Here is a 13,206-nt window from a genome sequence, read left to right as displayed (position 1 = left end):
GGATAAAGTGACCGAGATGGAGGGGCACGCGAGACGAAACATCAGAATTTATGGAATACCAGAGGACGCAGAGGGTACTTCTGCAACAGCATTTGTGGTGAATATGATCAAGACGCAACTTAGTGAGGACATTGACCCTAACTGGAGCAGCGACCTTTGGATAGAACGCTCTCATCGCGCACTGGCGGCTAAACCATCCACTGATGCTCCACCACGGTCAGTGGTGGTTCGCTTCCTCCAATTTACAGTCAAAGAAAGAATCCTCCACGCAGCTTGGAAGAAAGGTCTTAGCCATGATAACCAACGAGTGTATTTTGACCATGACTATGCCAAAGCTGTGCAAAAGAAGAGGAAGGAATATGCTCCTGTTAACAAAGCACTGAAGGAACAGGGGATAGGATTCCGGACTCCAATGACTAGAATGCGAGTCCATTTGCAGACCAGCTTGGTTAGATACTACAACGCGACACAAGCAGCAGAGGATCTGAGAAGACGTGGGTTCAACGTGGGCAAGGTCACATGCGAGAAAAATGCGGAGGTTTTCACGGGGAAATACTGGCCAAGCTGCTACCCTGGGAGGTGATTTGCAAGCCTCGTACCAGAGGGGAAGAATACCAGCAACAGGTGAGAGAGAGACTACAGGAATATAGCAGGAAGGACGCCCCAGAAGATGAGAACCACTCGCCTGAATAGTCGTCTTTCTTGGTCATATTGGAATAGCTGATACTATGCATCGTCAACAGACAGCCACAAATCTTTTTTGTTTTTGCGTCAGCTTGTCGAGGGACCCCACCTAGTGGCAGTTCCCTCCCTCTTCCTAAAGGTGATTGGTCACCTTTGTTGTTGGAAGTCTTGTTCAATCGTTTGTGTTATAGTTCCCTTATTACTTTTTCTTTTTCTTGTTTGAGGTCTTGGAGTGTACAATCACATGATATCAATGATAATATGAATGCATCATCAATACTATAATATACTGTCATGGAATGTGAATGGGCTTTATAATCCTATAAAACGTAGTAAGATGATTGCTAAGGTTAAAAGGGACAGAGTAAATATAGTGTTTTGGCAGGAAACCCATTTGTCTGCAGATGAACATGAAAAATTTAAAGTTGGGTTTTAGAAATACATTTTTTTCATCATACAAAAATGGCAGGAAAAGGGGGGTAGCAATACTAATTTCACATTCGACCCCATTTGAATTTGTTTCTGAAATAAGGGATAAAGAAGGTAGGTTTGTCCTGGTTAAATGCAAAATAGACCAGCGAGAAGTGACTTTAATATATATGCCGCTCCAGGGAGTCAGGCATCATTTTTTAAAAAGATGTTTGATCTGATTGCAACAGAGACATATGGAACGCTCATTTGTGCTGGTGATTTCAATGTACTACTCAATCCCTCTTTAGATACCACTAATAGAACTAGGAAAAGGAACCCCACAGAAAAACTAATTAGTAAGGCTTTAAAAGAACTGGGACTGAATGATGTGTGGAGAGCAATACATGGCTCACAACCTGGGTACACTTTCTACTCTGGGAGACATGCAACTCACTTGAGATTAGATTATGTGTTTATGTATAAAAAGGATCTGCACAGAATCAAAGAATGTAAAATAGGCCAGAGATTTCTCTCTGACCATGCAGGAATTCATATAACAATGCATCTAGAAGGCAAAAAGCGCAAAACACTTTAAAGGTTAAACTCTGGTATGTTAAATGATGCCAGTTTTATGTCAATGATGAAAATAGAGCTAGATTTATATCTCCAGGAAAATGATAATGGGACTGTAAATCCCAGTCTGTTTTGGGATGCGTTTAAGGCCGTCTTGAGGGGCAAGGTAATAGCTTGGTCAGCCTTATCAAAAAAGATAAAAACAATGCAACTGTCAGACCTGGAAGAAAAATTAAAGAATCTTGAACAGATACATATTACCAATACAGATCATGCAATTATTAAACAAATAACACTTAAGCAGGATATAGACAAAATACTTAGTGAGGAGGTGGAGAAAAAACTCAGATTTATGAAACAAAGATATTATGAGGCTGGCCCAAAGCATCAAAGCTGCTAGCCTGGAGACTAAAGAAGCAACAGGCTATAAATACAGTTCATAAGATAAAAGACGCTGTTACAAATAAGATTGTTAAAAATTTAGATGACATACAAAAATCCTTTGAGAAATACTATATATCTCTTTACTCTAATAGGGACCAGGCAGATACACAATCAATAACCGAGTTTCTAAATTCCCTAGACCTCCCAAATATTAGTACACAAATCAATGAAAAACTAACCCAACCAATAACAAGGGAGGAGATAAATGATGCCATCTCAAGTCTGAATAAGAAGTCACCTGGAGTGGATGGATTCCCTCCAGAATGGTACAAAACCATGAAAGAACATTTGGTACCTCTACTTGATACATGCTTTAATTACATATTAGAGGACGGACCTCCCCCTCCATCTTGGAGAGAGGCATTTATATCAGTCATCCCTGAGGAAGGGAAGGATAGGACGGATTGCAAAGGGTATAGACCAATCAGTGTGTTAAATGCTGACTATAAGCTCTATGCAACAATCTTAACAAAGAGAATGGAAACTGCAATGTATGATTTAATAGATGAGGACCAAACTGGATTCATTAGAAATAGACAAACACAGGATAATATTAGGAGATCCCTCCGTATTATTGAAAATATCAACAAAACACAGTCAAAGGCCATTATTTTAAGTTTAGACGCAGAGATGGCCTTTGATTCTGTGGGATGGAACTTTCTTTATTCAGTAATGAAGAGATTTGGCTTTGGGAGTAAATTTATCAGTTGTGTTCAAGCACTTTATTCCTCCCCTATAGCTAGAATTAAGGTAAATGGCAGTCTTTCAGATCCTATTTGCTTGGAGCGAGGATGTAGACAGGGCTGTCCTGCCAGCCCCAGTCTCTTCAACCTGTTCATTGAGTCTTTGGCCCAGGCCATAAGACAGGAGGTAAAACTAACAGGTATCTCCATTGGAGGAGAGGTATACAAAGTAAGTCTGTATGCCGATGATGTACTTGTCACATTGTCTGAACCAGCCACTGGTCTACCTATTTTAATGGACATGCTGGAAACATACGGGAAATATTCAGGTTATGTTCTCAACATAAATAAAACACAGGTTATGACATTTAATTTTGCTCCCACACAGGAACTTAAAATATACGCTCAACTGGCATTCTACCCAAATTAAATACTTAGGAGTATATTTGACTAAAGATCTGTCTCAGCTATTCCAAAGTAATTATAATAATGTTAGTAAAAAAATATGAGGATCTTAATAGATGGAGTCTCCTCCCCCTTGACTTTGGGAATAGAATTAGAACAGTTAAGATGAACGTCTTGCCCAGATTACTTTCTTTTTTGTCACTTCCTATAGACATTCCTACAAAACAATTCAGAGAATGAAATAGGCACATTTCATTATTTGTATGGAACAATAAGAGGCCAATGGTGAAGTTTTCCACACTCCAGTTATCAAGGGAGCAGGGGGGCATGGCGCTCCCATCCTTAAAGGATTATTATATATCAGCTCAGCTAAGGCCACTTGTATGTCTATGCAACCCATCTTATAAAGCCAAATGGAAAGACATAGAGACATCTTTAACAGATGTCCCATTACAATCATTAATAGGTTGTATTGACAGGGATAAGGCAAGACCACAGACTGAGAGTGATTGGGTGAACTTATCATTGAAGATATGGTTTGAAATTGTTCAACACTATCAGCTCCAGAGGGAGGTAAAACTACTCAGTTGGCCTGCTTATGACCCTGACTATAAGCCATCATTGTATGATTTCAGATACAAACAATGGGTTTATCGTGGTATCACATCTCTATGTACAATAGTTAAAGACAGAACACCTCATAGTTTTGAACATTTATGTAAGGTCTATGGGTTGAGGAGACAGGATTTTTACAGATACTTACAAATCTCTGATTATTTCTGTAAAGAGGTTAGGGACCCTGTCCAGAAAGAATGGTCTAAGGTTGTTCAGTTATTTGTTGATGCATATAACTGCAGGAGCAGTAAAGGACTGATAAGTAAACTGTACCATGCTGTCACATCTCTTAAGAAGGACTCCACAGAATATGTGAAGCAATGCTGGGAAAAAGAACTGGACATTGTAATAACAAAGGACATATGGGTGAACGCTTGGTTAACACAGTCAACTACTACTAATTCATTGGGGTGGAGAGACTTTTGCTGGAAGAATCTGATTCGCTTCTTTATAACCCCTAATCAAAAAAGCAAACAAACATACACTCAGTTGGGATGCTGGAGAGAATGTGGAGAAAACATGGCGGACCATGCCCACATATTTTGGTTGTGCCCCCCCCCCCCCCCCATCCAGACTTACTGGAGGGAGGTGACGGAAGTTATTGTTAAGGTTTTGGGTTTTAGTGTGGATGTGACATTTCTTTATCTGTATTTAGGTAATTTTTCTGAGGAATTGGACAAAGATGAGTATCTCTTAAAAATTCTGATGGCTGCAGGGAAGAAGGCAGTCACTAAATATTGGCTTCAGAAAGACACCCCCACTGTGGGCACATTTGTTGGCATTGTAAAACATTTACACTTACTCGAGCAGATGACCTATTCCTTACGGCTACAAAAAGAAATTGGAGAGAGAAGGTGGGGAAAATGGTCCGCTTATATGAATGACAGAATCAACAACATAGGTTAATCAATTATGTACTGATTGTGATGTGCATTTACTTAATGACCTCAAGTTTTCATTTGTGTTTTTTTTTTTTTTTGTTTGTTTGTTTTTGTTTTGTTTTGTCTTTGTTCCCTCTCTGTTTTTCTCTGTTCTTATTGTGACAAAAATACCATAAATAAAAAGTTACAAAAAAAAAAGAATGACCCAGCCAATCACCCGACTTGAATCCAATAAAAATCTGTGGAAAGAACTAAAGATCAGAGTTCATATAATAGAAGAGATCCACACAACATTCAGGATTTGAAGACTGTTTGTGTTAAAGAATGGGACAAAATCACACCTGAGCAATGCATGTGGCTAGTTTCTCCATACATGAGGCATCTTGAAGTTGTCATTACCAACAAAGGCTTTTGTACGAAGTATTAAATACATTTCAGTAAGCATCTTCAATACTTTTCCCTGTCATTCTGTTTTATTACTCACAACTTCATATCTGTACTTACTCGTCTTGGTTTCTTTGCATGTATGATTACTTGGGTTGTTACTGACATCTGGTGAAAATTGCATGTCAGAGTTCCTGCAGAAGAGCTACTGCAGCTCAGGTTGCCGAAAATGTTGTTCAGATGGAAAGGTGTAGGAATGCAGCGCCTCAGTGGGTCAGCGCAGGTGGTCACAATGTTATGCTGTTTGTGTGTGCATGCACCCACAGGTAGAACTGATATACAGTAAAGAAAAAAAATATGTGGAGAGAATCATGTTTACTTTTCTGGACAGAACTGTTTCATGACCAGCACTTGTTTGTGCCACAAAAGAAAATTTCCTTTTTTTTTCTTTTTTTTTATTATGTTCACCGTCCATCAGCATGTTGGCAGTTTAACTGAAAGCTTTGCTGAAAATAGAATCATTCTGCTGTTTCACAAAGAGCTAAGAAATAATCTAAATAGATTATTTGCTCACTATCATGACTGTTTATTTATGGCTGATCACCTAAAATTGTTTCCACTGCTATTTTTATTGTGGTGCACCATGTTGGAAACAAAAAGCAAATGACATGTGCCATGGTCACTGCAGTTTAAACTGTCAGCAAATCAGCAATGTAATGAAATTTTGCCATTATGATAATTCTCTCTCATGTTTATAATTGTTCTGACAAAAGAACAATGTGCAGTAGTGCGTCACAGCCAGTGTGCAGGCACCCATGCATCACAGTGAGGTGCACATAAATGTTTTACCTGTTGGAGTGTTAACAATCCATATGTAGTCAGGTACGTACATGATCCCAGCACTTAGACAGGTGTTTTTAGCAACCGGGGGGAGAGAATTTAGAGGCAGTGAGAGCCAGATGGTGCAAATATGCCTGAGCTGTTATGAACATATTGGAAGGAAATTCATTTTGGATCATTACAAATCCTTTTGGGAATCCTGTTTATTTGTACGCAGCTAATTTGCTTTATCGTCTTGTTGGCTTGGAACACTTCTGTCTTTATAGCACACCTGCTCAGATTGGATTATGCAGTTATTCCTTTAATTGATTTCCACAGACTGTGCATGATGGACGGCATTTCATGAAGTATATTGACCCCAAGCTGGGTGTACCCCTCCCCGAGAGAGACTATGGAGGAAACTGCCTACTCTACGATCCAGGAAATGTCACAGATCCCTTCCACAACATCTGGGTGAGTCTTTTTAATAAATAATTATCAGTTGTGTGCAAATTTGTTTGAAAATAAATATGCACAGAATTTAAAAAATATATGGGTAAAATTAATTTGAGGTTTTGCTATTTTATTCCAAATCAAAATATGAAGAAAAATTGATCAAATTTATTACTTTACAGAAAGTGAAGAAAAAGGAATATTAGGCTGTTCGAAAAAAATAGCAGTGTCTGTATTTTTCTTTCTGTGACCCTTATTTAGGGACAAAGGCAGCAAATGCTGTACTTGCTGGTTGTTGTGCATTTCTCTCTAAAAATCTGAGTAAAATGGGTCATTCCAGGCATTGTTCAGAACATCAGCGTACTTGAATTAAAAGGTTGATTGGAGCAGCATTCCAGCTAGAACCATTTTAGTGCCGTGTAAATTACGTGATCGCGGCTCATGGCCAGGGGTGCAGGTGCCCCCAGCGCAGATCAAAGGGGCAAAGCCCCTGAAGCTGTGGGGTTTTATACCTCTAAAATGTTATTGGCAAGCCCTATTTTAACCAATTTTGAGTGGTTTTAGATGCATTGAAAGCAAGAATAATAGACCAAAAAATTATTTATGTTGTAATACCAAAGTTCTTTTTAAAATGTTTCTGTCTAAGTTAATAAAATAAATAATGTTGAAACGGTTAAAAACACATTATTTGATGGGCATATAGCATTTGCTCTATTCTTGTTCTTTAATCCAGTGAAGCAGGCAGAGGTTTTCTGTTATGAGTTTTTTTCCCCCCAAACATATTTGAGTGGGATTGCATTACTTAAAAAACAAACAAACAAACAACAAAAACAATATAACCACTAATTATCTAGTTTAAACAAGAGCTGAATGAGGCTCTCCCGCTCTCTTGTGTGCGCTCTCTCCTGCCACTCACCCCTCCTCCTCCCACTCCTCGCTCTCACCGTTCCTCCGAGCTTTTTGGAAACTGGAGCCTTAAAATGTCAAAATAAGTCTGATCTGTTTTAAGTGCTGAAAGCAGCTGACTGCTGATCTCTCTGCCGTTTGCAGCTGAGATGCAAAGAAAATTTTTTGTGTGTGTGTGTGTGTTTCTTTAATTATTTGGTTGAAATTGCAAAAATAAAACAAAAGTACAACACCATAAGATTGAAATGCATTTGAATTGGTATATTCTTCAGCAACATTGCAGTTCAGTTTTTGGAAAATCTGTGCCAGGCGGGAGAGGAAATTTGAACCCGATAGCCAGAAGGAAACTTGCAGTGCTGGGCGGTACTATAGCTAGAATCCTGGATTGCAGAAGGGAAAAACGTATAACAAAGTGTACAAAATGATAGGTTGCTCAGCTTAAATGATCTCAAATGCAAAATGGCAACCAAAATCAGAAAGATGTGGAAGAAAATGTAAATCCACCATTCAAATGGATCGAAGAATAGCCAGAATGGCAAAGAGTACTGTAACAATTAGAAGGTGCTTATGTGAAGCCAAGCTACAGGCAAGAAGCCCCCACAAAGTCCCATTGTTAAATTAAACGACGTGCTGACGAGGTTACAATTTGCCAAAGAACACATTGATTGGCCTAAAGAGAAATGGTGCAACATTGTTTTGACCAATGAAAGCACGATTGTTCTTTTTGGGTCTAGGGGCCACAGCTTGTAAGACGAACCCCAAAAACTGAATTCAAGCCACAGTACACTGAAGCATTGTGGAGTGAGCATCATGATATGGGGATAGCTCTCATACTATGGTGTCGGGCCTATCGCATACCAGGGATCATGGATTGGTTTGAATACATCACAATACTTGAAGAGCTGATGTTGCCTTATGCCGAAGAGGAAATGTCCGTGAAATGGGTGTTTCAACAAGACAATGACCCCAAACACACAAGTAATTGAGCAGCATCTTGGTTTCAGGCAAACAAAATTGTTATGGAGTGACCACCCCAATCCTGGTACTTTAATCCAGTTGAAAACTTTTGGAGGAGATCAAAAATGCTGTTTCTGAAGCAAAACCAAGAAATGCAGAGGGATTGTAGAAAGTAGCCCAATTGTCCTGGGCTGGAATACCTGTTCACATGTGCCAGAAGTTGCCATGTGTAGCAGCTTGTATTTTCATCTGCTTTGTGTTGTTGACTCCTCCCACTCACTCCCCTCTGGATGCAAACTCACAATCTCTGGCATGGGAGGCAGATGCTCTAATCAGAAGGCCAAAAACCCAGGCTCTGACCTTGTGGCCACAGAGTCCTATTAGCTGTTGGGGAGTGTGGTTTACTGACTACTATTGCACAGCGACTCCTGCTGGCCTCCATCACACGTGCAACCCAGATGTGAAGCAGTTCTCAGAAACTGGCTGCACAACTAAATATTAGTTCAGTGATTCACAACAAAATGAATATCTTCAAGCATTTTTAAGTTTTTATAGTAAATGTTTGAGTTTGTAAAGGAGAATGCAAACAGTTTTTTGAACAGCCATTTTATTTATGTATTTATTTTTGAACAGCCTAATATTGCTGTACATCTGACAATTGTTTGAACTGATGATTTGGGAATCTGTAGTTGTTTAGAAATGGCTCCAAGAGACCTTCCCAACTTACGTAACTGTAATTCTCCTTCTTAGCTCTTCACTGAGTTCTTTGGACTTTCCCATTGTTCTGAGTATTGGTTAGTCCAATGTCCAATGACTGCTGTCAAACAGATTCTTTTTATGCTGGAAAACAGAAACTCCCAGTTGTAGTGACTTATGATCACTCATGTGGAGTTAATAGGAATTGGCCTTGTCATAAAAGACTATAGATCTTTCAGCACGACCCGTTAAAAGATTTCAGTGAATGTATGTATGTTTATATTATTTGAGCTTGTATGTATAATTTTGAACTTGTGTGGATGTGAGATGATCCAAAATCAATTCAGGAATTGTGTACCCAGTTCTTGTTTTTTATTTCTTTATTTTTTAAGTCATGGGTGATGTATGCTGTACAGTCATTCCACCCTGGTCAAAGAACAGTTCAAAGACATTAAAAAGCCAAAATTTCCATGACACTCATGCTCATGCCCACAATTAGTGTATGCAGTCCTCTCACCAGTTCAGCAATCCAGTTACTAGTCGTTTTAGCAGTAGTTTGGTTTCCAGTCCTGCTGGAAAAGTATCAGCATCTCAAGCTTGTCAGGAGATGGAAGCATGAATGCTCTAGAATCTCCTGGTAGATGGTTCCATTGCATTGGCTGCTCAAAGCAGACACATGTTCACCTAGTCACACAAAGACGCGGAGGAAATGGTAAACTGAATGAAAATCATGTTTTCAAGGACAGCTTTGCTTTAAGTGGTACCAGGGAATGTTTGAGATGGAGTGTGTTTTATACAAGATTTCTTACAAACTCTGCATGATGAGAATCATGGCAGTGGAACCCCACACACCAGGTATACAAGACTGGAAAATCAGCGCACCAACAGATGCCAGGATAATATTGTGATGTCTTCCTTTTTTATGCTGACATAGGAACAGTGTTTTAAACTCAGGTGTTTCAAAATGTTGGAAGCAGTGTTTTAAGTTTTCAGTAATGATGAAAACTTTCTGCAGCTACTACAGTCACGTGTTCTCTATTCATTAATCGGGCTATTCCACAGCGTGCGGTTCCTTCCCATTTAACCCAAAATAGCAAATTGGGGTGTGTAATTTATAGATGATCATAGTCTTCACAGTTTCAGTCATGTTTGAATGTCTTTAAACAACACACTGATGGCGAGTACAGCTTGAAACGTGTTTGATTGAGCTACATCTGTGAAAAAAATGTGAATCCAAAGGAGCGGATGTTGTAGTTCTGGCAGAGGGTGCAGCTCCTTTACTTTTGTTTTTGGGCAAGTTGCCAGTTCTGCACTTTATAAGCCAGCCTGTTGGGAGGGAAACCAGAGTTAGCTGTTTCATCCCATTTTTACATTTTATTTGGATCGTAGGCGACCATAGTAGAACAGCACCCTGTGGAATAGGGGTGTAATACTAGTTATACATTCCCTTTCTGTTCTGAATTTATATAAGATTTTCTCATTAATTGACGTTAAAATTATGGGCAAAGCAGATGCGCCTTTGGGATATGCAGGCAAAGCAACGTTGCTGTTGGGATTCATCTGTTCTGTCAAAGTTCACCACAAACTAACCAGTTCATCCTCATAATGTGCCCTTTTTCTTTTGGCGTGTTGTAAGATGATGGCATTTATTGTTCACAAGTGATTGTCTGCACAAACAACCTGGGATGGACTAACACAATCACTCATCTACACTTTTGCTGTCCATGACCTACTTTACACTGTTACCAGCAGAGTGAAAATTTACTAAGTACTGATTGAACAATCAAGATTTCACTTCCAGTATTGACCTTTGTCTCCTGTTCCAGTGAAAAGGAATTAGGCCACATTGATCTGTTAATCATTTTAGTCAGCTGTTTTGAACTGTGTACCATTTATAAAAAAAAAAAAAAAAATCATAGTGGAGATTCTTTACTCTTTTATGACTTTTTGAGGTAACTTAAAAAACTGATTAAGAAAATAAACATGAGTTGCAACTCTGCTAAAAGGTCGGTGACCCACATGTCAAGGTGACGCTGACATAGTGGCACCTGTCTCTTGCAAACTCAAACACAGTTAGTGTTTCTGTGTGCACACTGACTCCAGATGCTGGTTTGTTGCAGTTTAGTCTCTCATAATATGTGGACTTCTTCCATTTGGGGGCATGGTCTACTGATGCCTTTGTGACTTAGGCTATTGCTGCAGATCATGGCTTTCAGTTCCCCCATAGTGGGTCAGGACACAGCATTCTCCACCTAATTAGAGAAAACCTACTTAAACAAATGAAAAAAAAAAACCTTTGCAATCTGTGAAAATAAGGAATTATTTGAAATTTATTGGAATAAATGTCTTCAACATAAATTGCATTGATAATCAGTTGTATTTGCAGGTAAATGAACATCAATCAGAAATGTGCAAATGGCTAAACTGGATGAAGTGATGACATGTCATTTAAACCAGAGTTAAACATGTATGAATATCCACAGCAGGAAGGATCAAGTTAACATTTGTCTGACCAGCAGATGGCAGTGATCAAAAGTACCCAGTCTCTTTCTTGGTATATTAAACATACACAAATTATGTTCTCCTAAGGTTATGCAATCTGCCAAGATTTCATTCAGTGTTCCATTTGTCCTCAAAGGTCAGAATTTCATAGCTATGTCCCCAGTAATGCTCCTGAAGTCAGAATTCCAACTCAACTCATTTTAACACCACATTGCTCGAGTTTACAATCTAGGATGGCTTCTCTGAGCAGCAATAGTATTTTTTTTTTTTTTTTATTGCATTGCACTCTTGCCTTTTTTGTGTCCAATGTAATAAATTGTGCAGGTAGGGGTGGTGGCCCAGCAGTTCCTTGGGCTTTTTATCCACCTGGTCTGTAATGGGGGGGGATCAGCATGGCTGGCTGGCTGTTTGTCCGTCCATTTTTTTTTTTTTTTTTTTTTTTTTTTTGCACAATATCTCACGAACCAGTTGACAAATTTCATTCATATTTGTATTACTGTTTTGTGGGGACCGAGGGGGATATGTCATCACCTGATGACTCATGTTTACAGTAGGTTCCTGGTTCCAGGGCTCCCCTGCCCATTCTCCGTGTAATAATGGAGTTGCTTCAGAATGAGAACCTGGCATAAATACATAACATCTCTGGTATGAAACAGTCTATTGATATCTATATTGCTATTGAGATCATTGGAGTGCAGTGCCTTAAGTGGATTTATTGGGCATCTTGGCCAAAGGTGAGCTCACCTTCGCCTTTGCAGTGAAATGATACACCAGTGCGTTTGTGTGGCTTTGCCAACACGTTCACCGCACACCGCTTCCAGGTATATTCCTCTCCATTGTGCGTGAAATAAAATAGACAAACTCCAGCTTGTGGTTACAGTTACAGTTTTGTGCTTCACGGAGATGCGACTTTGTGGATCGATATCGGACAGTATGCTATAGCTGGCAGGCTTCCAACTTTCCAGAGTGGACCAAGACGCAGGATTCTGCTGGCTGCGTGACCATGTGTTGCTACGGCCCCCCCCCCCCCACTCACATTTCCTTTGAAACAGTCCATTATGAAATAATGGACTGTTTCAAAGTTTAGCGTACATAAACAGTCAAGTGTATATGTGCGGTTGTTTTAATTCTGATGTGTGCCATTATTGCGTTCGAGTAATAATTGTGGATTAATTGCTGTATATTTGTCTGAGGAAATTGGGTGTGAAATGAATTGCCCTTTTAGGGATCAATAAACGTGTCTGAAGTTCTCTGGCAAAATGAAGGGTGGTGGAATCTGTTTTTAAGTCAGCTGCCTGGTGTAATGATGTGACAGTGATCCAACAGCATTTTAATTAGAAACATTTTCATTAACTGCAAACAGTTCTATTCGTCCCGTAAGCCACCTCATTCATTCTAGTCAGTGTTTACATTTCACTGCAGGCAAATGTGCTGGAGGCACAATGCACGCTCGCTGGCCAGATACTGTGTTTGGAGCAGACTAACCCAGACTCTTTATTGTCCTCGGTGACAAATGTTATCTCTTCCACGACTGCAATTAAAAGTAAAAATCATTCCAGGTCCTACTTCCATGTCCTGTTCTGTTATTTCAACATTGTCATTGACTGTTTAAATGAAAGGTTGAATCTTGGATCATTTAAATATACACTTCTTTTGAGATTTTTTTTTTTTCTCGCAGGAGATGCTGAAAATGTATCATTAGATACAAAATTATTTCCAGATCCCTGGCTCCTGGGAGGCTGATCCCCTCAGCAGTCTTAACCACTCTCTGCAGTAGTGCTGCCGTACCACTC

General features: G+C 39.4%; 1 protein-coding gene across 1 annotated transcript in view; it reads left to right on the top strand.

Annotated features, from left to right (window-relative positions):
• Nucleotides 1-13,206, top strand: part of ptdss2 (phosphatidylserine synthase 2) — an 87,936-nt gene that overhangs the window by 43,460 nt on the left and 31,270 nt on the right. Inside the window, exon 6 of the mRNA XM_034176012.1 lies at nt 6,239-6,373. Within this exon, the coding sequence (XP_034031903.1) occupies nt 6,239-6,373 (135 nt within the window). The remainder of the gene's footprint in view (nt 1-6,238; nt 6,374-13,206) is intronic.

The sequence above is a fragment of the Thalassophryne amazonica genome, chromosome 8 (assembly GCF_902500255.1).
Source record: "Thalassophryne amazonica chromosome 8, fThaAma1.1, whole genome shotgun sequence".
Taxonomy (NCBI): Eukaryota; Metazoa; Chordata; class Actinopteri; order Batrachoidiformes; family Batrachoididae; genus Thalassophryne; species Thalassophryne amazonica.
Note: the sequence above shows the minus strand (reverse complement) of the source record. Positions and strands in the feature narration are given on the sequence as shown.